This window comes from Sesamum indicum, linkage group LG11 (genome assembly GCF_026168435.1).
Source record: "Sesamum indicum cultivar Baizhima isolate 11 linkage group LG11, ASM2616843v1, whole genome shotgun sequence".
NCBI classification, from domain to species: domain Eukaryota; kingdom Viridiplantae; phylum Streptophyta; class Magnoliopsida; order Lamiales; family Pedaliaceae; genus Sesamum; species Sesamum indicum.
The window spans coordinates 10,188,484-10,211,314 of NC_142667.1; the positions used below are offsets into that span (position 1 = coordinate 10,188,484).

Sequence of the window (22,831 nt, forward strand, 5' to 3'; positions counted from 1 at the left end):
AATTATAAATATATTATATTTATATTAAATTATTTTAAATTTTATCAAATTGGATTCAAAAATTATTATTAAATTAAAGGAAAAAAACACACACGCACACATGGGGAGCCGATCATACTACACCAGCAACGGTCCCACTTGGAGCCCTCCGCCATTGGCGCAGGCCACCTCGTCATCATCAGCATATATAAAGAGCCAGTCTTTGTTTTTCCCTCTTTTGATCAATGAATTGCAGAGCACCTCCCCACCTACGCGCTTTCTTCCTTTTCCATTGCTCTCCGTCTTTCCACAGTCCCCGCAATCTCTCGTTCTCTCTCTCTTCTTGATCCTCTCTCCCTCTGTCTACTGGCTGTTCAGGAGAACTGAAGCGCAGTGTTTTTTTCTTTTGCTAAATTGCTTGGAAGTGTTCTTTTTGGGGGGGAAATGAGTTACATCGGAATTCTGAGTTGGCCCTAAGGATGATCACGCGCGCGCACGCAGACTCACACACAGACACATGTTCATATGTATATATATTGCTTTTTTTTTTTTTTTTGGGATTCATTGGTTCGGTTTTTGCTGGGATTATAGTTGAGATGTGGATATTTTTTCGTTGGTCTAGTTATTCCTGGGAATAAGGGGAGTCTGCTGTTGCTTATGGTAATTTGTTGTTGTTGTTGCGAAACTAGGCAGGTATTGTGAGAGCAAAATCTAGAAGGACAGTTTCTGCAGCAAAGTCATATTCGTTATCCACCATGGCACCTGTAAGTTCAAACGCATGCACATAGGCCATTTGTCCTTGTATTTGGGCTATCATGGTATGGGTACTGCTAAAAGAATAGGTTTTATGGAAGTGCATACTAGAGTGAAACGAACAATTAGCTTTATTAGTTTGGCTGACTGGATCTGGATTTGCTAACACTATGTCAAGCAGGATCTACAGAGTGCTGGGAGTGTTAAGCAGCAAATAGCAAAGCTGTTTGAAGAGTCGCTGAGGACTACTGTTCCTGATGAGGGAGACGTAGAGCCTGCAATTGCTCCCTGCCAAAATCCTAAATTTGGTGACTACCAATGGTATGAAAATCTGGTACTATCCTGACAATGGCAGTAATCTTGGCATTGTTACTTTTAGAAGCTACAAGCTTCTTGCATTAGAAATGTATAAGACTCTCTCATGAATTTGCTTGCTGACAGATAGAACTGTTTCATTTGGTGCAGCAATAATGCCATGGGCTTATGGTCAAGAGTTAAAGGCAAGGGTACCCAATTCAAAGGTCCCCAACTCGTTGGGCAGGTAGTTATCTTTGCCCTAGCTTGTCTAATGACTCAATTTTCTTTTTCCTTGTAGATATGAATCAGGGCTTCCATTGACAATTGATACAGATTGACATGTATTCCCATTTTTAGGCCATTATGAATAATCTTCCTCCATCAGAAATGATAGAGTCCTGCACTATAGCTGGACCTGGCTTTGTAAACATCATATTATCGAAGCATTGGATTGCCAAGGTATTTATCTTATTAGTTCTATGTGTGTTCGGAACATCCATATATTGTGAGATGCTTTGGGTTCATATATATCTAAGGATTGCTTTTGCTGTTATAGAGTATCCAAAAGATGCTTGTCCATACTATTGAAACTTGGGCATCTGAGATTCCTGTTAAAAGAGCAGTGGTGGATTTCTCTTCACCAAACATAGCTAAAGAAATGCATGTTGGTAATTTGAGGTCGACCATTATTGGGGACACTCTGGCCCGAATGCTGGAGTTTTCAAAAGTTGAGGTTCTTCGCAGAAACCACGTCGGAGACTGGGGCACTCAGGTAAACACAATCCCCTGAGAATTCAATTTGTGGTTGCTATTAAAAGCATATGTTCCTTTGCTTGTGCTACTGGTGAAGCCGAATGGTTGATCTCCTTGGCATCCTTAATGTAATTGTATTTTTTACAAGTAAATATATTTTTATTATTATAATAAAGCATACAAGTGGCACAAAGAGGTAAAACCAAGCAAGACCTGATCAGTGATCACTCAGCTCATATCAAATGAACTTGATTTCTTAATGCGGAACATAAGAAAAAAATAAATAAATAAACAATTTTTTGCTTCCAAAAAGGTTCTCCGATCTCCAAATTCTATGTGATAGGCACAGAAGGTCTTACATTGTCTCTGCTTTTATAGCTTAGGAACAACTCACTTTCCACCAAAAAAATGATTCTGCAACAGAAGTAGACAGTATCCCTGTGATTTGAAATGCATCAAAATGAGGATCTTGATTTTACAACCCACCTTCCTAGTGCATCAGTAAAACATGCATCACCCTGGTTTTTTTCTGCAAGCATAACATATTTCAGCATGAGCGCTTCTCCTTTGGGATGATGATAGCACCTCTACCTGCAAACCACACAAAAATGCAATCTTGTTGACAGCCGAATACCCAAATTAATTTCCTTGGAACAAATTCCTTGGCGGTCTTAATTAAAGGGAACTGGTCTCTTGCTTTGTCTTTCCGTTGTCTTCCATACAATTCTTGCCTAGTAGAGCTTCCTTAACAGCACTTGAACATATAGATATCCTGATTATTGACAGCCTTGTTAGAATTATTTAAATCTCGCTATATGTTTTGATCTGAAGCTCTCTATGCTAGACAATGCAACTTGATTCACTTAGTATGAGGAGCTGGGTAAATGTGCAATGTAAAAAGCGATCATTTCAAATACCGTATTGAGCCTTTTTGCTTGCCAATGCAAATCCATCAGAGATTTTTATAATTCCTCACCGCGTCTACTGTATGCCGATACAAACACCTAGAAAGGCAAAAACAATAGTGGTCTCTCCTGGAAAGGGTCGTACTCTTTTCAGCTGATAACACCTCCCTGTGAAGCATGCTCCTCAGTCTAAATGGTATACATTTGAAGTCCCTTATCTATAGGCTTGATGAGTGTCGAAGTCACCAAAAATAATTCTTACTACACTTGTGATAGTGGGAGTAGGGTCGATCCACAGGGATTGGTTTTAAGTTAATTTCTTATTAGAAAAATAGAAAATAATGGGGAAGGTTGTTGATGAAAAGGAGTAATTGGAAACTAAATAATTAAAAATATCTGGTAAAAATATGAGAGAGAGATTTTCCGGTTAAGGCTAGGATCATGCTTGATTCTTGTGAGTTGATCATTGATGCAAGAATAACACATGTATGGACAAATAAACCAGTTATGGTCGTTGGTACGACCTAACAACCTCACCTTTCCTTACCTTTTCGTTAGCCAAGGTACGACCGTTGGCTAGATCTCTAATTAACAGACAACCTTGGAAACGTTCATAAGATTTAATCTATTAACAGCATTAAGAATTAAAAAGGCCTGATTCTAATCAACAAACTCCTACGAGGACAATTCGTTTAAACTAGATCATGCATTCCCCATAACATAATTAAATACTGTGACATAACTAATCATGCTACGTTGCCACTAAGTATTGAACTAAATAAACAATTACACGGATTTATAAAATTCAATTAGCTAAGCAAACCTTCTTGATAATGAACAACCGGCCGAATCATTCATAAATCAGACGTTTGTAATTAAAGCACAGAGAATAACATGAATATTTGTTTGACAAGTGTAGAACGCAGATTAAATCTCACAACATAACGGGAATCAAGCAATCACCATACCTTAACCAGAAAATAGAGAATTTAGCCGGACATATTAATGGAAGAACACACTATAAAGTGGAATTCCATTAATTCCGGTAGTAAAATAAAATAAAAGAGAAGAGATGAACAGAGAATTCTATAGAGTTCTAAGATAAAAACTGAATCATTTCTAATGAAGAGATCCCCCCTATTTATAATAAAAGTCTCTTACGAATCTAGACGTAGTGGGGGGATAGATACGTGATAAACTCTAAAAAGGTGAATAGATTACAAAAGATAAGCTTAAAAGAATCCTTTTTAAATCTAAACACTTGATTCCTTTATCTCTTGGGGAAATCGCTCGTGCTTATCCTTATCCCGAGTTGACTACTTCATTAAGCGTGGGCGCGCTTTGTCAATTTTGCAGAAATTTTCTTGTAATCTTCCTTTTTTGCTGAATATGCAATAAAATCACATAATTAGGAATATTTTGGATTAAAAAGGAAGATTAAATTGCTATAAAATCATTATAATTGCAGAGTTATCAAGGCTATACTTAAATGATCAGATTGTAAACCTGACCTACCATATTACCCATCATTTGTAAGATACACTTAGAGATTATGAAATCAATATGTTGTCATGATTTGTGAGGTGTTTTCTTTTTATCAACAGTTCTGCGTTGCACTTCCTTTCCTTTTGGTTCTTTGAAGCACCACTGAAATGGACGTCTTTGACTTGCTTTTGTATCTACGTTAGCTGCAAAATCCAATTATGCGGATGGTCTTGTCAGAATAACAGAAGACGAAGATTTACGTGGTTCAATCATATGGCCTATGTCTACGAGACAAATGCCCAAAGGCTAAATTATCTTATTCTCTCTTAATTTGAGGATATAAACCCCCACCTATTTATATAGGTGAATTACATATGTCAATAATGAAAATGGAGGAAATCTCTCTGAAATCAAATTATTTAAATATCACAAGAATCACTTAGATATTCTTTTTCTTATGATCTTTAATATGCTCCAAGAAATTTTATCTATGATCAGTATTTTAAAATGAATTTCCCATTTTCTCAATTATATAGTGCAACCTGCTTATAATATGTTTCATGTTTTGCAGTTTGGCATGTTAATTGAGTACCTTTTTGAGAAATTTCCTTCTGGGGAGGTTTCCGGTGATCAAGCCATTGGAGATCTTCAGGTGAGGAAATAACTTCATGCATCCTTTAGTTCTTGTTGATGTTCACACTTGCTTTCGTTAATTATCTTATTAGTTAGAGTTGGACTGAATGGGCTTGATATTGCTTTCCTTATCTACTCGATATTGCTTTCCTCATTCATCTTTGTTTGGAAGACTCAGTTCAGTAAAAGCATCACCAACCCATACTAGTTGGTTCCAGGAAGTATTACTGCATGCACATATTAGGTTTCATAAAGTGCTCTCTAATATGACCACTGCATGTTGTTTAATATTGAGTTTGGATATAAATTCTGTCAATTTTTGTCTAGATTTCTAAAACATAATTACCTATCTCGGATATCTATTTTATTGTCGTTAGAACAGTGTATTATCACCTCATCATGATATTGATTGGGGTTAATAGCGCTGAAGAACTTTTATAATCAGATCTTGTACTTTGAGCTATTTGGATGATGTTTACGCTAGTTCTATACTTTATTTATTTATTTAGAATTATTCCTTTTACCACACTTCGCCAAATTCAATTAGAAGTCTTGCAGAAAGAGCCTCCTTTGACTTGGTCTTTCCTTTTTCAGGCATTCTACAAGGCCTCAAAGCAGAGATTTGATAGTGATCCTGCGTTTAAGGAGAGGGCCCAAAGGGCGGTAGTCAGTCTTCAGGTGAATAAAATGAGAGGTTATATTTTTCATTCTTTCCTATGTTAAAGCTTCTAACAAAGATTCCCATTTGGCTTTGATAAATGAAACAATCAGTTCTACATATCTAACTTGCCAAATGGTTAAATAAGTCTACACTTTTTTGTAATTCCTCTATTTAACCATGATGCTATGTATTCTGCCTCTTATAGGGTGGGGAAGAGAAGTATAGGAAGGCATGGGCAGAAATCTGTGAAATAAGCAGGAGAGGATATGAAAGTGTTTATCAGCGGCTTGGAGTTCAATTAGAGGAAAAGGTGCTCCCAGTTGCTTCTTTAAATTCTACATAGAAACTTGATATTAGTTTATCAGCAGCTTGCACATCTCCAAATGAGGCATGACATATCTCATTCCATGATGATACAATTCAACAAAATAAAGCTTGTGCAAAGATAAATTAGCATTTTGAATAATCACAATTGAAATCTTATTTCTCCAATTAAATCCAATTCAATAAATTCATAAGGTATAGAGCATCTATAATTCCAAACATGTATTAGAGGTACAAAGCCACCAATTAACACACCCCAATATTTACATACCTTGGGAGTATTTTCAGTGACCTTGTAAAAGATGGTAGATATTTCAGATGGTGGATGAATAAAAACTCAAGATCCCAAGCACCAGCATCAGAAGAAACACTTTCTCTCAACTGCATTTTGTTTTGCTTGCTAGTTAAATTAGCCACAGAACTCGTAGAAATATAGACTGAAGTAACGTCAAGTTCGAGTTGATTCCTGGTAGGTATCTGACCTTTAGAACAATTTACCTTTCATTATTTGCTCCTATAATTATTTGTTATAAGTTCTAAACCCAGTTACCTTGTATGTAGTATATGTCCTCTTGTGTCCATATCTAGTCGTGGTTTTAAAAGCTTATGTTGTAATTTATACCTTTGCTTACAATTATGCTACACTCTCTAAAGTTCTTCTCTCCAGGGGGAGAGCTTTTACAATCCATATATCCCAAGGGTTGTGGAATTGCTAAATGAAAAGGGATTAATCGAAGAAAGTGAAGGTGCTCGTGTAATCTTTATCAAAGGGAAAAAGATACCGCTTATTGTTGTAAAGAAGGATGGTGGCTACAACTATGCTTCAACTGATCTTGCGGCCTTATGGTATTTTCTAAAATGTTTACTGTTCACTTATGTGTCATATAGTTCCTTTTAAATTTATCAGTAACTATCCTTATGTTGATGATCAGTAAACTAACGGGCCTTGCTCTTAGTATTCTATCACTCTTTTGAAAATTTTAGTTAATCCATAGATCATCAGCTCTTTTAGTCAATAGGGTAGAGATATTGGATCATTGGTGATGATGGTGTCTTCTCACCATATAGAAGCTCATTTGTGCCATTAATACCTGATATGTTATCCTATAATTGGTATGACAAGTTGCGGCAATTTTGTATTCACTTTCATTATATGGTCGGAAACAATTGACTTTCAGTTAAAATCGCTAATCCTTATGCCTAGGTATCGACTATATGAGGAGAAGGCAGAATGGATTATATATGTTACTGATGTTGGGCAACGGGAGCACTTTGAAATGGTTTTTACTGTAAGTTCTTCTTTTCTATCTATATGCAATGTTTGTTTCCACATTTTTTCAAGTGTTTCTCTGCTAGAGGCTGCATCCTTTTCATCCCAATTTCAGGCTGCCAAACAAGCTGGTTGGTTGCCAGCTGAAGATAATAAGTACCCTAAAGCTAGCCATGTTGGTTTTGGGCTCGTTTTAGGAGAGGATGGAAAGCGATTTCGAACTCGCAGTACTGAGACTGTCAAATTGGTCGATTTACTTGATGAAGCCAAAAATCGATGTAGAGAAGCCCTAGTTCAAAGAGGTAACATGATGATTACTTAATAACTGCAAGTTCCTAGCCAGAGAATCTTTTAATTACTACCATATTTCGGATTTAGTTAGCATGGATGTTAATATCTAATTTCAACATTCTAAATATCAAAGCAATTTAAATCTTCGTAGGTAAGTCTGAAGAGTGGACTGCAGAAGAACTCGACAAAACTGCTGAGGCAGTAGGTTATGGAGCTGTCAAGTAAGTTCCTTGTTTGATTGTCTTCTGAGGTTTAAGAAAATAGAAACGTGGTGCCGCACTCATTTAAGGAAACTTATATTCAAGAATTCAAATTGTTGACTGGTGACTATTTTTATGCCCACATTGTTTGCTTGTATGAAAACACCATTTAGCGCTGCATCCAAAATTTCCTTCTGAGCAGCATTATTGTTCAAGTCATGGAACAGTCACGCTGCTTGCAGGGGAACGTGAAAGATCCACACCTTTCTTTTGTATTTTGCTTTAAACTTAGAATAAAGGTTTATTAAGAAAAAATATCTTCAGTTGCTACAAAGCTACCAATTTACCATGTCTTGACTGGTTCTTTAGATCGACATAATACAAAGTGGACCAGCCTTTTGTAATCCCAATCCTAAAAGAAACCACTGAGTCACATAATTAGCATAAGAATTATATCAAAACAATTCAATTTTTATTCAACTCTATGGAATTAAGGCTTAGTTTGACTGGTTAGAAAAAGAATGAGGTCATTCCCAGCATTGGCATGTCCTGTTGACTGAAGTATATGGCAAGAAACTTTTATGGTTATATATTTTTGTGAGGGATCTGGAACTGTGTCCAGGAGTACGTTGCTTACACTTAAAGAGTTGATAGAGACATCTTTTAACTGTCATTCTTTATTTTCTTCAGCACGTATGGTTCTCCATTTGCCCCCTGGCTGGCTAACAAATTATGTGTTTTTCTCTTGATAAACAGATATGCAGATTTGAAGAACAATAGATCGACCAACTACACATTCAGTTTTGATCAAATGCTTAATGACAAGGTCATTATGGATTTTGATCGTATATTCAGTGTGAATGCAAAAGTATCTTCTTTTGTATTTGCCAAGTCCTTTTTTCTTTACGTTCTATTACCTTTATATTTAACCTTCTTTATTATAATGCAATAATTTGTCTCTTGTCATGGCTGCTGAACATTGTTGTCAGCTGGTTCTTGATTGTGCTGGCTGTTTCTCTAGTCAATTTCATTCCAACAGGAAAAATCCTGTTTAACATGCCTTCACTTGGTACCATAGTTTAATGCAATGTATTGTGGTAGGAAATCTATTTTACCATAATGTCTTTACACTTTGTTACCTTCATGGATTTTTGAGCAGGGAAATACTGCTGTGTACTTGCTATATGCACATGCTCGAATATGCTCAATCATCAGGAGATCGGGTAAAGATATAGAAGAGTTGAAGAAGGTAAACAGTCATTCTCTGTTGATTAGTGATCTGTTATCAGTGGAATGCCTTTCGGTTTTTTACTATGCCTTAAACTCTATAGGTGATCTTTCTCGAAGGACTTCTTAATGATCACATGCAAGTATACTATTTTACCTACTATTTTCTTGGCAATTAACGTTTTCGCATTATGTGATCTAGAGTTGGTGTAATGTCCGTTCGCGAATATCTTTATCTTTTTTATATCTTGGGCGCCACTTACATTCTTTTTTTTATAGAAGAAAGTACTGAGAGTTTGGTGAATAAAAAGCCACTGTAGAGTTGGTCAATCTGGTGTCCGACGGTTTTTCAATGAGACATTTTCCAATCTAAAGGAGAGATTGTGTTGAATGTCGGATTGAATCTTGAGTATGTGTAGTTATCATTTCCTCATGAATCTGTCTACTGGTTCTATTAAGACTACGACTTAGGTCATAAGGTAGCTTCTCTCCGTCCCTGTGAGGTTAATGTTGTGTGCAAGTATCGTAAAAATGTTGGTGCCATAGCTCCGTACTCTTGGCTATAAGGCAGTGATAGTTGAGGCAATATATGGAAGACAGTCAAATTGTATTAGTACGCGATTTGCATTTTCGTACGAATTCATGCGTACATGTGACAGATTGGAACCATGGAGTTGGATCATCCGGATGAACGGGTCTTAGGACTTCATTTGCTCCAATTTCTGGAGGTATACATTCATTTTAACTTTTTGTGACTATCTGGGTAGCTCCTCGAATATGCCTTGGTTATTTATAGGGTAAATTACAACGATCTTCCCTGAAGTTTCGCATAATAACGAATACCCACTCGTTGTTTGGAAAATTACTAATACCCTCCTGATTTTAACGGCCGTCTAACAATTAACCCAATTTGTTATGTTTCCATCCATTTTTATGGTGAACTGACCAAAATGCCTTTATGAATTAAAAATTATTATTTTATTTATTTTTTAAAATTTTCTATTTTGTTTTGGACTAAGTGGATAATTTTTTAAAAAAAATTCATCCACCTTGTTCGATTTTTTTTATAAGTTTTTAATTTTAAAAAAAATAAAATAATACAGTAAGGATAAAGTTTACGATTTCATACTTCCATCCAAAGATTACATAATTTCTACAAACATCAGGGAAGTATTAGTAATTTTCATACAATAAGGAGATATTCGTAATTATGACAAACCTCAGGGGAGTTTATTGTAATTTTTCTTTATTTATATTGTAAGTTATGTTCTTTTTAGTTATTATGCTCTTGTTCTTTACCTTTTCAGATCGTGGAAGAGGCATGCACCAATCTTTTACCAAATATACTGTGTGAATATCTGTATAATTTGTCTGAAGACTTCACAAGATTCTATACCAATTGTCAGGTACGAGATTATGTTTAGTATGCACATAAAAATGAAAAAATAAAAAGTTGAATTTAAGGCAAAATATTCAATCATTTTGCTATATGGAATCAATTTATTGCTTGAAAAGAGTGGATTAAGAGTCAATTGCCTGCTTGTAGTGATAGCAACCTCACCAACTCTTAGTATAGCTTTGTTTTACCTGCATAAAGACATTAAATCGTTAAAGTAGTTATGTCCAAACTAGTATGAGTTATTTAGAAACACAGGTAGCTGAACATGACAAAATTCCTTTACGTTTTCTCCTTTTCCTTCTGAAACCTAATGAAAAAAGAATACATGTTCGCTTTAAATTCTTGTTTTCAGACGAGAACTAACCAAAATGTACAAATAAAACCACCTTTGCGTTTGTTAATCAATCAACAGGGAAGTGCTAAAACCTACTTTAAGTTTTAACTTTTAAGGTGTTGAGGTCTCTCTGAACCTTCACGAGGATGCCAGATCCACTCATTGGACATTAATAAGTATGTGGTGACAGAATGACACCAAAAGTTGTATAAATGTTCTTTTCCTCTATATAACTTTGGATTAATGGGGAAAGAAGTCTGTCATTTATGGGCATCTGTTCAAAACATTTAAACTTTTTCGAAGATAAAAGCAACTAGGGTAATTCATAGAGCTATAGGAAGATGATTTTTTTTTTCCATGAGAAAGCAACAATGCTGATGCATCTTTGAAACAGTGAGTTGTATCAAATAACCTAAAACCCTCAAAATGCACTTTATGACTATTACTCTTCCATGGCCTGCCTGGTTTACTGATGCTGTTGCACTTGCAAATTGGTCTTGTCGAGTGTTATTCTGGAACAGTTTGAAGATTTCTCCTTCTATTACACGGTTTTTTTGTCAGTACTTTTGGTATTTTAAGTTCTCTAATCTTGGAGTTATTAGTTCGGACTAATGGAAGAACACGTAAAGGGTATGATGAAAGTCGAGTTTTGATGAGAAAGAGAATGGAAACCGGTAACCTGTGGTGACCAATACGACACATTTTATCATCCTATCTTTTCATTGTCATCTGTTATTATCTTAAGTCTAAGTTCCTTTGATGATAAAGAAATGGGAATAAGTTCCTCTTGTGTGTTCGTGTTTAGCAGTTCTTCTATCCATAAGTTCCAATTACATGCCAGATTTTCAATGTTAGAATAGTATTATCATCTAATTGCGTCTACTTGAAACGAATGGACCTATCATATTATGGTTCTGGTAATGCAGTTTGCTCAAGAGTTTATTTGTGCAGGTTGTGGGCTCAGCAGAGGAGACGAGCAGACTGCTACTTTGTGAGGCAACAGCCATTGTCATGAGAAAATGCTTCTATTTGCTAGGAATCACCCCTGTTTACAAAATCTGACCTATTATTTTACACTATCATTACCAACTTACATTTTTAAACCAAAAAAATCTGATACAAATCAAATAGGTCAGTATATTGTATATAAATACTTGTAAATTATATTAATATGAATATCAATTTATTTTATAAAATTATTATTATTCTTTTGTTATGTCCTTGCCCTCCGTCTTGCCTCCCGCATGGCCGCTTCCCTCCCTCCCTCGCTGCATACTCTCCCTCTGCCACCCTTTCTTGGTGTGGCGCGGCACGACCGATCACCCCCCCCCCCCCCCTTCTCTCTGTGTCGTGTGCGATAGCTGCTAGTACAGTAAATAATATGTATAAGTGTGTATGGATACGTCTATATATAAGGGTTAATTACACTTAAACTCCTATACAAATATCAAATTATACTTTCCTTTTAAACAAGTTTTAAAATTATACTTATATCTCTTTTGAAAATTTATTGTTTACACCCGATCTCTTTTTATTAGGGGTTGGACAAAAAATGCTAACTTTAGCAAAAAAAAATTCATAAATTTTCATTTTACATCACATTTTAACATTCTCATGCAATAATTTTTGTACTTATAAGGAAAAGAATATAATAATGTTATCTCACTCCATATATGTATTACATTTACTTTTTTATAAGTACAAAAATATACATAGAACTGTTAAATAAGGGCAAAATTAAAAATTCATATATATATATATATATATATAAATATATTTTTTATTTGCTAGCAACAACAATTTTCATCTAAATCCTAATGGGAAAGGATTAGGTGTAAATGAATTTTTTTTAAAAGGAGTGCAAGTGTAATTTTAAATTTTTTTGAGAGAAAATATAATTACACATTTTTAGATGAGGTTTAAGTATAATTAATCCTATATATAATTTTAAATATGAATCGGTGATCTAAATAATTTAGGAACAGTTGGTTTGTATATACGAGAATGTCAATCATAGATTTATACAAATAAGATTCAATGGTTCATAAATTAAAAGCAAACAAATACCTTTGTCGATTAATAAATATTTATGTTCTACATCTTTATTATATTAGAACAAAATTATTACTTAAAATTCATTTTTTGAGGGGACTTATTTGACTATTAATATAAGTGTTTAACAATGAATTCTTTTTAATATATATATATATATATATATATATTGAAAAATAAAGATGGTCAAAGAATTTTGAAATAATGAAAATAAATAATCTTTTTAACCGAGTATGAAAATGAAAGTAAAATGATTAAAATAAAGATAAAATATATTGATTGATATTTATGCAACATTTTCTTTAGTATATTCATTATTTTATATTTTAATAGCTAATGGTAAAACGGCTATTACAATGAAAGATAATAGAAAAAAAAATTCAAATTGGTATCAAAATAATATTAATAATAAAAATTGAGTATCATTAAATTATTTATAATTGCTTGAATACGAAAATAATATTAAAGACAAAACTCGACTATCAGAATAATTTTCTTTTTGTTAAAAAAGTACCCCATGTTATAAGTAGTAATATTACCACATACATCACTTTGAAATATTTCATAAATTCTTTTTTCATTTTTTTTCCCAAACTCTTTGTCAAGTTCAATTTAAAAAAATGAAAATAAAATAAATAGTTGATCAAAATTGACAACAATTGACATTGTTAAATGATTAAAGAAATAGATACTTGTGCATAAATAAATATGATGAATGATACTTTTGTTAATAAATATCTTGCCAACTAAATGAGTTACTTTAGATATCTCACATCTCAAATAAACAATAACAAGTACAAGCATTTCCAACTTTTCTTTTATTCCCGATGTGATTCACTTAATATGTTCAATTCTTTACTTAAATGAGACAAATTTGAACCTAATTGCAAATGTAGAGCTGGTTACTTTATATGAATATACCACAAAATGACGATAGCTGATGATAATACTTGACTCAACAAAGACTGAATTTACTAATATGATAGTGGAACTAAAATGACCGAAACAAGTGCTATCTCAACTTGTTTCGACAAAAAGAATGCATTTCTTTGCACTTGCTTTTGTGTACAGTTTAATCCTTAAATATAAATATTAAAATCGAGGCATTGAGACGCAGTTATAATTAACTTGTGATTTACACACATTTCTGAATTTCAACCATAATTCCATTCTTAAATTGTATGCTTTATCTCAGCAATAATAAAATATAGACTCTTGGAGTATTTAATGATTTCCTGAAGAATTTCAATCGTACAGTACCTAACTCAACAGATTATTATTAAATTTCATCCAACGAAGTATACTGAGGACATCCATTTTCTACTAAAATCAATATATGATGAAGCAAACTTGTCTACTTCAAATTAAACCAAAACTGACAAATACCTCACAAGATTTTCACCAACAGAAACAACAATGAAACTACGATTAATCTTTTTTTCCTTATACACTATTTCTGAAGTAAATAATATAGACTCTGGAGCATTACATGCCTTGAGCCACTGCTGATTATACAGAAAATGAGCTTAATAAAGCAATAGCTCATAGAAGTATCGGCTTGAGAATTTGGTTTATTCTTGAGACATGATAACGGACACATATCATTAGTAAGTAATATGACCCAAAATGTTCACAAGTTTACGACAAAATATGTAGGAGGCTTGAGTTTGTTTTATGTAAAGATAGAGTACATACAACAGCTGATACAGTATATGGAAGAACTTACACTTGGACCCCCGTTAAGAAACATGATTATCTTGGAAAATTCACTGGTGGCTCCAAGCTGCCAACCAAAATGCTGAGATCAATATCTTTGTCTTCAAACTTCTTGATAAAAGGGTGGCTCTGCCAGTACCAGTGTGTTGTTAGTTAAAGATTGGTGAAGCATGGGTACAGACAAAGTATGTTGAACATAAACTAACCAGTAGTTCCAAAGATGAAGGCCTGTCTCTGGGATCCTTCTGTATGCTGCACATCCAAAAACCAATGCATAAATAGGATGATGCTTGAGGAAAAATAGCTTACCAGAAAATGAAGGAGAATTAAAGAGTTGTGAATCATTTTCTATAGTGGTCCTAGCTTTCAAGTTAATTTACTTAGCAGAAGAACCACAAGAGAATCATTATCAACAAGTCGGAACATTCGTGCTAAGAAAGAATCATTCATAGGTGTCAGACAACCGAACTTAGACATTGTCAGTTTTCATGGCATGGCTACTTTTGATGAATGAAAAGAAGAACTAAATTAATGAACAGTAAGGAAAATGGAAAAAAGAATTTTCCATCTCTGTCCAGCTGAACTCCAAAGCTTTCTAATACTTTCTCTTTTTCGTACTTTACTCTCCCATTCTTCAAAGCAAGTTCATCTTTTAGCTTGATCAAACTTTAATATTTAAAATAGAGATCCAGCAATATGCATCCAAACTAAAAGGAAATTATCATTTTTCTTTCTTCACTTGTTTTCATCAAATATGACCTAACAATGTAAAAGGTTATTGGGTGCATATCAATTCCTGAAATAATTTTGGCAAAGAGGAAAACAGCAACCCATCCCCTAGAGCTCCTATAACTGTAGAGGGCAGACACTTGGACTCATAGTCATGGAACATAATGCTTCTCTCTCAAGATAAGAAAACTGCTATATTCCATACCAGGCTGAAACAAATGAACAGAATTCTGGAGAGAATTGATCGGGTGGAGCAGAAGGAGGGGGACTTCCAACAATAGCCTGCAAAAGCTCATAGAAGCCCGGTCCACTTTGTTGATCTTCTGATTTCATGTAAGGAAAGCGCCCAATGGCGCATTCAAGAATTACCATGCCCAGACTCCAAATATCACTTTTATAGTCATAGGTGCTTCCACTGATTCTTTCAGGCTACAGAAAGTTTCAGATGGGAAAGATCTGGTTAGGCATCAGTGTTATTTCTTGCTCTTACATGATTTTGTTACGAATGATCCAGAGTCCATAATTAAAAATTAAAAGAAAGGCAAAGCAGTTCTTGTTATATGATGCTGAAGATGACAATTTATACTCACTGCCATGTAATTGTAAGTCCCAACAAATGTGTCCCTTTGGCCCATAGAGTTCGCCAGCATTGCACTAACACCAAAATCTGTTATTTTTACTTCCCCTCTGTGGTTGACTAGCAGGTTCGAAGGCTTTATGTCTCTATGTATTACATGTCTTTCGTGATGCAAATAAACTAGGCCTTGTAAAACCTGAAGTCAAAAAAAAGTTCATTGAGAATTGAAGGAACTGAAAGAATTATGGATTTAACTAATCTGAGATCATACAGTGAGAAACTGACAAACCTGTTTGCAAACAACAGCAAGATAAGGTTCAAGGATTGTCTTAACTTGTCTGATTACATCAACCAGTGATCCACGATCCATGTATTCAAATACAAGAGATATAGCTCCATTATGATAGAACGAATGGTAGCAAACTACAACATTTGGGCATTGTGATGCTTGATTTATTTTAAGCTCCTGAACAATTTGTTTGCGGATCTCCTCCTGTATATTCATTTGGATAACCTGTGGCAACACAAAACAAAATTCCCAAAAAAAGACTGAAAAAGAGCAACTATTTCTTATCTAAGAACACTAAAAACTTACAGAAGTTATTGAGTATTCAGGTTAAATAAATAAATGTAAGCTGACCTACTCAATGATTGAGCACTAACCTTCAAGGCAAATAATGTTCCGACCCATTTGTGGCGAACAAGTTGAACGACACCACCGCTTCCCTTGCCTATGACTTTGATGGTCTCAAGATCTTCCAACGAGAATTGAAGGTCAATCTCCTTCCCTTCTGATGGCTATATAGTAAGCCCCAAAAATGCAGGAGTAAAAGGGGGGGGGGGGGGAGCAAGACCAGTTAGCTCCAGTCTTACAGTAGATCTAATCTAATTTGACTTCAAAAAACTTTTATGCAGTCTCAACATGTATGACCAAAATAATAGCATGCTACAAGATATTGCTATCTCATTTTGTTATTTGCCGTAAGCCATACAGACGTGTTTCAGTTGCAAAAGTCTAGGCATAGATTGATGGCCTAATACAGATTCTTACTTTATGAGCAGTACCCTATGCCACACTACATGGACAGATAGGTTAAGGTTCAAGTACAAGGAAGTCAACAAGCACAACAGACAGGTTAAGGTTGAAGTACAAGGAAGTCAACAAGCACATCGTTCCATGAATCAATCAAACAATGTTGCTCACACAGAGGTAAGTTGTGACAATATTTTGACTGAGTATTGGACAAAAAGTTGTAAGCAAAGTATCAGGGCGGAGAATCTCCATCGAAACACCATGGAAGTGGAGTAGACACTTCTTGCTAAGCTAGGGCTTAGGAAATTAGGAAAGAGCATAGAAGTCCTAATATCCAGTCAAGATAATTGCAAAATCACAAACCAGAATAAGGAACACCACAAAAAGGTACTTCCCTAGTTTAAATCACCATTCCAAATGTTCTTCAGCAGAGAAAAAATATATATATATCATGTTGCTATGTCTTATCAGTCATCTACTCATGTGTATTCATTCTTCTTCCTAATCAAACCGAAAAGCAGAAGGTGGTCTTTTTGCATAGACTCAACTGCTACAATGCACGAACAACCACAATCACCAACTCTATAGGCATTTTACCAGCTGACATTATAACTAGGGATCTTCGATTATTCATGGGGTTGAAAAATTATAAATATTAAAAGAATACTGGACTGAGCATCCGTCAAGTTATTTCGTTTAAATTGGAGCCATTTTTCTCAGAAATTTAGTAGGTCTACTTACAGATAAAATTGGGGCCAAGTTGGAATACGCTAAACATTGATTAAAATTTAAATTAAACTTCCCTAATCTTCTGCTACAAAAGTCAGCCTAATTGAAGCAACAGGCCACCAGCACTCTGCACTTTCATTTCAAACAACGAAAACAAACAAAACAAGGAACTTACAAGGGATTCATTCTCGTCAGAAACCAATCGGAGCCCTTTCAGATTCAAAAGTAAATCCCCATCATGAAACGTTCCACTCGCCGTCCTGCGTCACAAAAATCAGCAAAAGATCATGGAAAATATATCGAAAGAGAAAATTTTCCCAACAGAAATAAAGGGGGGGTATTTTTTTTAAGGGTTTAAATACAGGAAAGTAGAGATTGGGGAATTCTGAGCTGGAACAGAAAGCTTGAGCTCCTTGAGAGGTTTCTTGATCTTCATGATTTCGTCTCCTTCTTCTAGCGGAGATAGGGTTCCTCCGTGTGAATGCTGTGCTGATGAGGAGCACAAAAGTTGAAGAGATTCAAATGTAAATGACCGCCAAACAGTACACTCAATCAACGAATTGAAATACAATCTCACTCCGCCCCGAGACCCGCCCCGGATTAAAACACCATTCATTTTTTGCTTTTCATTTGCTTTTTTTGTCTTCGACTAATTGAGAGGAATGGTTGGTAAGTCAAGACAGTTCGCGAGCTTATTTTAAGTTTGACTTGAGCTTCTAACGAGCTCGAGCTCATCATATCGGTCCGCGATTTTTTTCTATTTTTTATAATTTTTTTATGTATTTTTATATGTTTAATTTCATATTCAATACTTTATCAACTTTATATTCAAAATTAACCATATATTATAGTTATTAATTAATATCATATATTTTAATTTTAAATAATAATAAATTATGGTACTTTCATCTATACATTTAATTTTTATACAACAAACAAGCTTAATCAATAATTTAGTAAATTTTATATTTTTCAAATAATTATTTAATATGAGACATAAAATATTTGTAATCTCTTATACTTTTGCGAATTGATAAGTCCTAACAATTAACTTATATTTTTTTATATTTATATACGAGTTTTATATTTATACCAAGATATATAGTAGGCAATCTATTTTATTACTTATAAATTTATGTTGAAATTTAGTAATTTTTATAAATTAATTTAATAATAGTAATAATAATAATGACGACGATGATGATGATGGTTGAACAATTTTAGTTTTTTTTATTGTTCTTTTATTATATATATAGTGAAATCAATCACTATCTTGTGTTTTCTATTTCATTTCATGAATTCGATAAAATTTGTTTGTTTTTGTAAATGGTTAGTTAATTATCAATAAATTAATTTAAATTTTTAAATAAATGCGTTTAGATTTACAATTAAAGCAAGGTGTTAAATGAGCTCGAGCTCATCACACATAATTCGAGCTCGAGCTGAACTTGAGCTCGACTGATTTACACCCCTAATTGAGATTGATTCTTTTGACTAATATAATAAAAAAATGATTAAGAAATATTTTATTCACTTCAAATAATCAAATTTATTGTTTTTATTCTTTTGAATTTGTATTGTAAATGTAAGTTTAATTTGAGTTCATATTTTAACAACACGATACATATTTAAATCTTTTAAGCCAAAGTATTTTCATAACATGATATAATTGTTTAAACACTAATATTGAACTAAAAAAAATTTGTGTAAGAATTTCAATCCCATTTATTTAATTTATGAATTTACCCTGATATAAGATATCAAATGATTAAGTTATCCTTTATAGAAAAAAACAATAATTAAAAATAAAACAATTTATCCTAATATTTTCAGTTTTCAATAATAAAATTACATTTGTCATCCTATGTAAAGAAGGGTTGGATTACTGCAGCAGAAAAGAGAGGTAGGTGTATAGTTTTCTACCAAAAATTGGAATTCCATTGATTGTCCTGCAGAGAGAGCTAACTATTTAGCTTGAGCTCTAATGGTTGTGAATATATGAAGCGAGTCCCAAACTAATTATTCCACTCATCTATGAAAAAGATAAACATTGGGTTGTGAGACAAAATAAGAAAAAACCCTACTATTCCATCACTGCAACTCCACCCACAGCTTTGATTTTCTCTATGATATTGTTTGCCTCATCTTTCGTGATCTGTTGCTTAAGAATGACTGGTACTTTCTCAACCAAATCTTTGGCTTCCTTCAATCCTAGATCTGTGAAGGACCGAATCTCTTTGATCACCTTTAGTTTTGCACCAGCATCAAATTTCTCTAACTTCACATCAAAAGTGGTTTTCTCAGCTTTTTTCTCCTCAGCTTTAGAAGATCCAGCACGTGCCCCGACTTGGGAACCCAAATCTATTCCTTCAACGGAAATAGACTGCAACACAGGATGCATTACCTTATCCCTCAGTGCTGGGCCGATTTGCATTCGCTCTTCTGGAGGCAGGGATGCAATTTTTTCAGCAAGCTGAACAATCTTGTCCGAAGGTGGAGGTCTCGGTCCATATGGATCATAGAAAGCAGGGTATTTGTATCTCTTTGGCTTGGCTTTGGGATCTCTCGGAACAAAGTCAGGTTGAAAACACCGATGTTGTAAAAAGTTGGTATTTCTGCATAGGGTGGGGCAAGAACAAGCAATTCGACACATGGTACCTATTTTCATGGTTTGTGGATTAGTAGTAATGATGAGCCAGGAACAACCACCAATGGCCTGACAGCAGCAAGATTATATATTTGTAGCACTCAGTGCAAATGAGTAGCGTACCCACACCAATCTATCATCACCAGCAATCTTTGCTTTTCGCACCAACTTTCCACTTGAAAGGGGAAACAAAGAGACAAAGCAAGAGACATCATATACTTTGACCAACTTAACAAAGATAATTGGAAAATAAAGAAAGAGATCGCAAATGGGGAAGAAAATATAGGGAAACAACATAATATACTGGATACAAAACATTTTGAAAAAATCACATGCTTCTTCGTTGATATTTGCAAACACTTATCATAGAAATAACACGATTTCAAAATGAAAGATGAACAAACGGAGCCTCACCTAAAGAAGTGGACTTGTGAATATTAATGACCTTAAGGGAGTAACTTTATCTACTTTCTCAGTACCAACTTTCTCCACAATTGCTCAGCCCATGAAAACACAACCTTCTTTAGGCCCTATTCTCAGAACGCAACCTAACACAAACTATAACAACAATATGCTCACCAAAATAATAACCTGATAAGCAAAATAATAAGAAGTCCTAACCATTTTGGAATGAGTTCATATTCTAATAACATTGCTTCCTACATGGGACGAATTAATATTAACATTTAGACACATAAGAAGTGAGGTTCTACCACATATATAGTTTATGATACCTCAATAAAAAAATTGAAATTTTTGTGAGGAACAAATAGTTTCAGACTTTCAGCATAATAAAAACTTGTATTAAAGAATTAGGTGATCACTTAACTTCACTTGATGAAACCGTAATCATCCATCCATGTCAAAATAGAAAAGATGACAATAATTTAAAACTGGCATCGAATGCAATCAACATAAATTTTTGGCGAAAAAAATTGCATATTTGTGTGTGTTTGTGCACGTGTGTGTATATATACATATATAAACTTATACATCACCATAGCATTTTAGTTAGCTTCATACGTAATCCACTAAAGAACTAGCTTCATACATTTTCCTTTCCATAGTTTTCCTTACATAGATTGTGATAATTTGTCATGTTTTCTGCATATACAAGAATTCCAAACGACAAAGCAATAGAAGACATTCACTACGGAATCAAACAATTTTTTATTTTGTCGTGATTTTCTAATATTATCAGCAAATACTACTTAATTCAGATAGGTTTGCAAGCTAATAATCTACCTGATTCACTAGAAGGGCTACTGAAAATAGCAGGTGCATATTGCTTGAGACCACTGAGAGAGACTAGAAATTTGGCCAACAATTTGAAGTGGTTAAGATAATAGTCTCATGAAGGAGGATTAACAAAAATTGAGAACAAAAAAACAGACTTAACTATGACTAAAGACTTTATTAGGAGTAATGTGAACAAATAACACTTTCCGATGTGGTGTATCTGATAACATCCTCGTTATCAAAATACAGGTAAAAAATTCAGAGATGACACTCTTACAAAAGTATTAAATGCAGAAATAGATGACTTAAGTGTCATACGAGATGGTGATCACTTGTTTCTTGTGCCAAACCTATGGTGAGATATAGATAGTGGTGGGTTGAGTGATATCAAAGACTACGTGACATGGACATGCATAAACCGAAGGTAGAAGTTATAGTTCAAGAGAAACTGAAGGAACCGAAATGAACTAGATAAACCATATACCATACAACATATTAATTTGACACTCTATTATAGAGGGTAATTCTGTATTCTTTCAATTAAATCTTCCAATCCTTCTTTATTCACTCATGAGGATTCTGTCTCCTCTGAAATTGTATAGCATCTTCATAAAAAGCAATTATTCATCATAAATATCGCGCGACACTTCTGCATGTTTATTTGTGAACAGAGCAACTGCACAAGTTCACTTCTTCCCATTATAATAAGATTAAGCAAATGCCACTCACTTGCCTCCATTATCAAAAACTTTCTCATGTCAATAACACTGTAGCAGCTTTCAACAATTATTCTCCACTTGCTGACCATCAATAAAACGAAATAACAGAGACATCCTTCTCATGATGCATTCAACGAATCAACACAAAAGGGGGAAAAAAAGAAAAAGAAGCATGACCAATATATTCACCCCCTGCACTTAGTTGGACAATGTCAAGAAACACCAAAAAACTTAACTGGAGATCAATGAAATATATCTTCTTTCTGCATAGTGCCTAGCATCTTAAAATAAGCTGATCAACTTGAGTCAAAAGAAGTTGAACAAACCTAAAGCACTTCATATTAGTTGAACAAGGGAAAAGAATAACTTCGACGCTTAATTACACACATCTGTTTGGCAATAGGACAGAGTGAACTAAGAGATCCCACACATTCCCAGCGAACACTAAGCTCATTGAAAATTTCATACACAACGTTTGAATATCACATAAAGAATCAGTTTCAATCCAATACCATATTATCTGCAATTCGTTTGACAAATGATAATATACAACTGCCTATACTCTAATATCATGAACAAAACACTAGCGCAAGCTACTAAATCCAATCGTGACAAATACAAAAGCATAAATTATTTTGCATCTAGTTTATATAACCTCTAATTCGAAGAATGGAAGTCAGACTGAAAACGGGTTGGACTAGATGCTTACCTTGGAACTGATTTGTTCTTAGTGCTGCGGTCAATGAATGAAGCCAGGGGCTCGATGGTGGCTATGGCTGAGACGGCGCTATCGGCGGCGATGACGGTGATGACGGCTAAGGTAGAAGAGAAGTGGATGACGAGAAATGGAAGGTATAAACTTTTTGCTGGGAAGGAGGG

The 22,831-nt window shown here is 34.3% G+C and overlaps 3 protein-coding genes across 8 annotated transcripts; 1 reads left to right on the plus strand and 2 right to left on the minus strand.

Annotated features, from left to right (window-relative positions):
* Positions 1–205: 205 nt before the first annotated feature.
* Positions 206–11,727, plus strand: LOC105173560 (arginine--tRNA ligase, cytoplasmic). 4 transcript variants are annotated; one of them, XM_011095346.3, is made up of 18 exons: positions 206–506; positions 669–743; positions 911–1,053; positions 1,198–1,273; positions 1,387–1,488; positions 1,586–1,801; positions 4,744–4,824; positions 5,400–5,483; positions 5,672–5,776; positions 6,458–6,636; positions 6,995–7,079; positions 7,176–7,362; positions 7,503–7,572; positions 8,308–8,377; positions 8,711–8,800; positions 9,438–9,506; positions 10,086–10,184; positions 11,463–11,727. In XM_011095346.3, the coding sequence occupies exons 1-18, from the start codon at positions 459–461 to the stop codon at positions 11,571–11,573; spliced, it is 1,890 nt and encodes a 629-aa protein (XP_011093648.1). In that variant the 5' UTR covers positions 206–458; the 3' UTR covers positions 11,574–11,727. The 4 variants fall into 4 exon arrangements, with proteins under 4 accessions (XP_011093648.1, XP_011093649.1, XP_011093650.1 ...); XM_011095347.3 differs by having other exon boundaries at positions 914–1,053; XM_011095348.3 differs by having other exon boundaries at positions 673–743.
* A 2,401-nt stretch (positions 11,728–14,128) lies between these two features.
* MKK6 (MAP kinase kinase 6) lies at positions 14,129–18,000 on the minus strand. The gene is made up of 8 exons (XM_011095350.3): positions 17,710–18,000; positions 17,523–17,607; positions 16,249–16,383; positions 15,875–16,099; positions 15,599–15,781; positions 15,214–15,437; positions 14,486–14,531; positions 14,129–14,408 (listed from the first exon to the last, which is right to left on the minus strand). Exons 1-8 carry the CDS (start codon positions 17,961–17,963, stop codon positions 14,316–14,318), a joined length of 1,245 nt encoding a protein of 414 aa, XP_011093652.1. The 5' UTR covers positions 17,964–18,000; the 3' UTR covers positions 14,129–14,315.
* Positions 18,001–19,146: 1,146 nt separating this feature from the next.
* Positions 19,147–22,821, minus strand: LOC105173563 (uncharacterized). Of its 3 annotated transcripts, none has more exons than XM_020697993.2 (3): positions 22,662–22,820; positions 20,409–20,542; positions 19,147–20,169 (listed from the first exon to the last, which is right to left on the minus strand). In XM_020697993.2, the coding sequence occupies exon 3, from the start codon at positions 20,013–20,015 to the stop codon at positions 19,431–19,433; it is 585 nt and encodes a 194-aa protein (XP_020553652.1). In that variant the 5' UTR covers positions 20,016–20,169; positions 20,409–20,542; positions 22,662–22,820; the 3' UTR covers positions 19,147–19,430. The 3 variants fall into 3 exon arrangements, with proteins under 3 accessions (XP_020553652.1, XP_020553651.1, XP_011093653.1); XM_020697992.2 differs by having other exon boundaries at positions 20,409–20,552; XM_011095351.3 differs by lacking the exon at positions 20,409–20,542 and having other exon boundaries at positions 22,662–22,821.
* Positions 22,822–22,831: the final 10 nt, after the last annotated feature.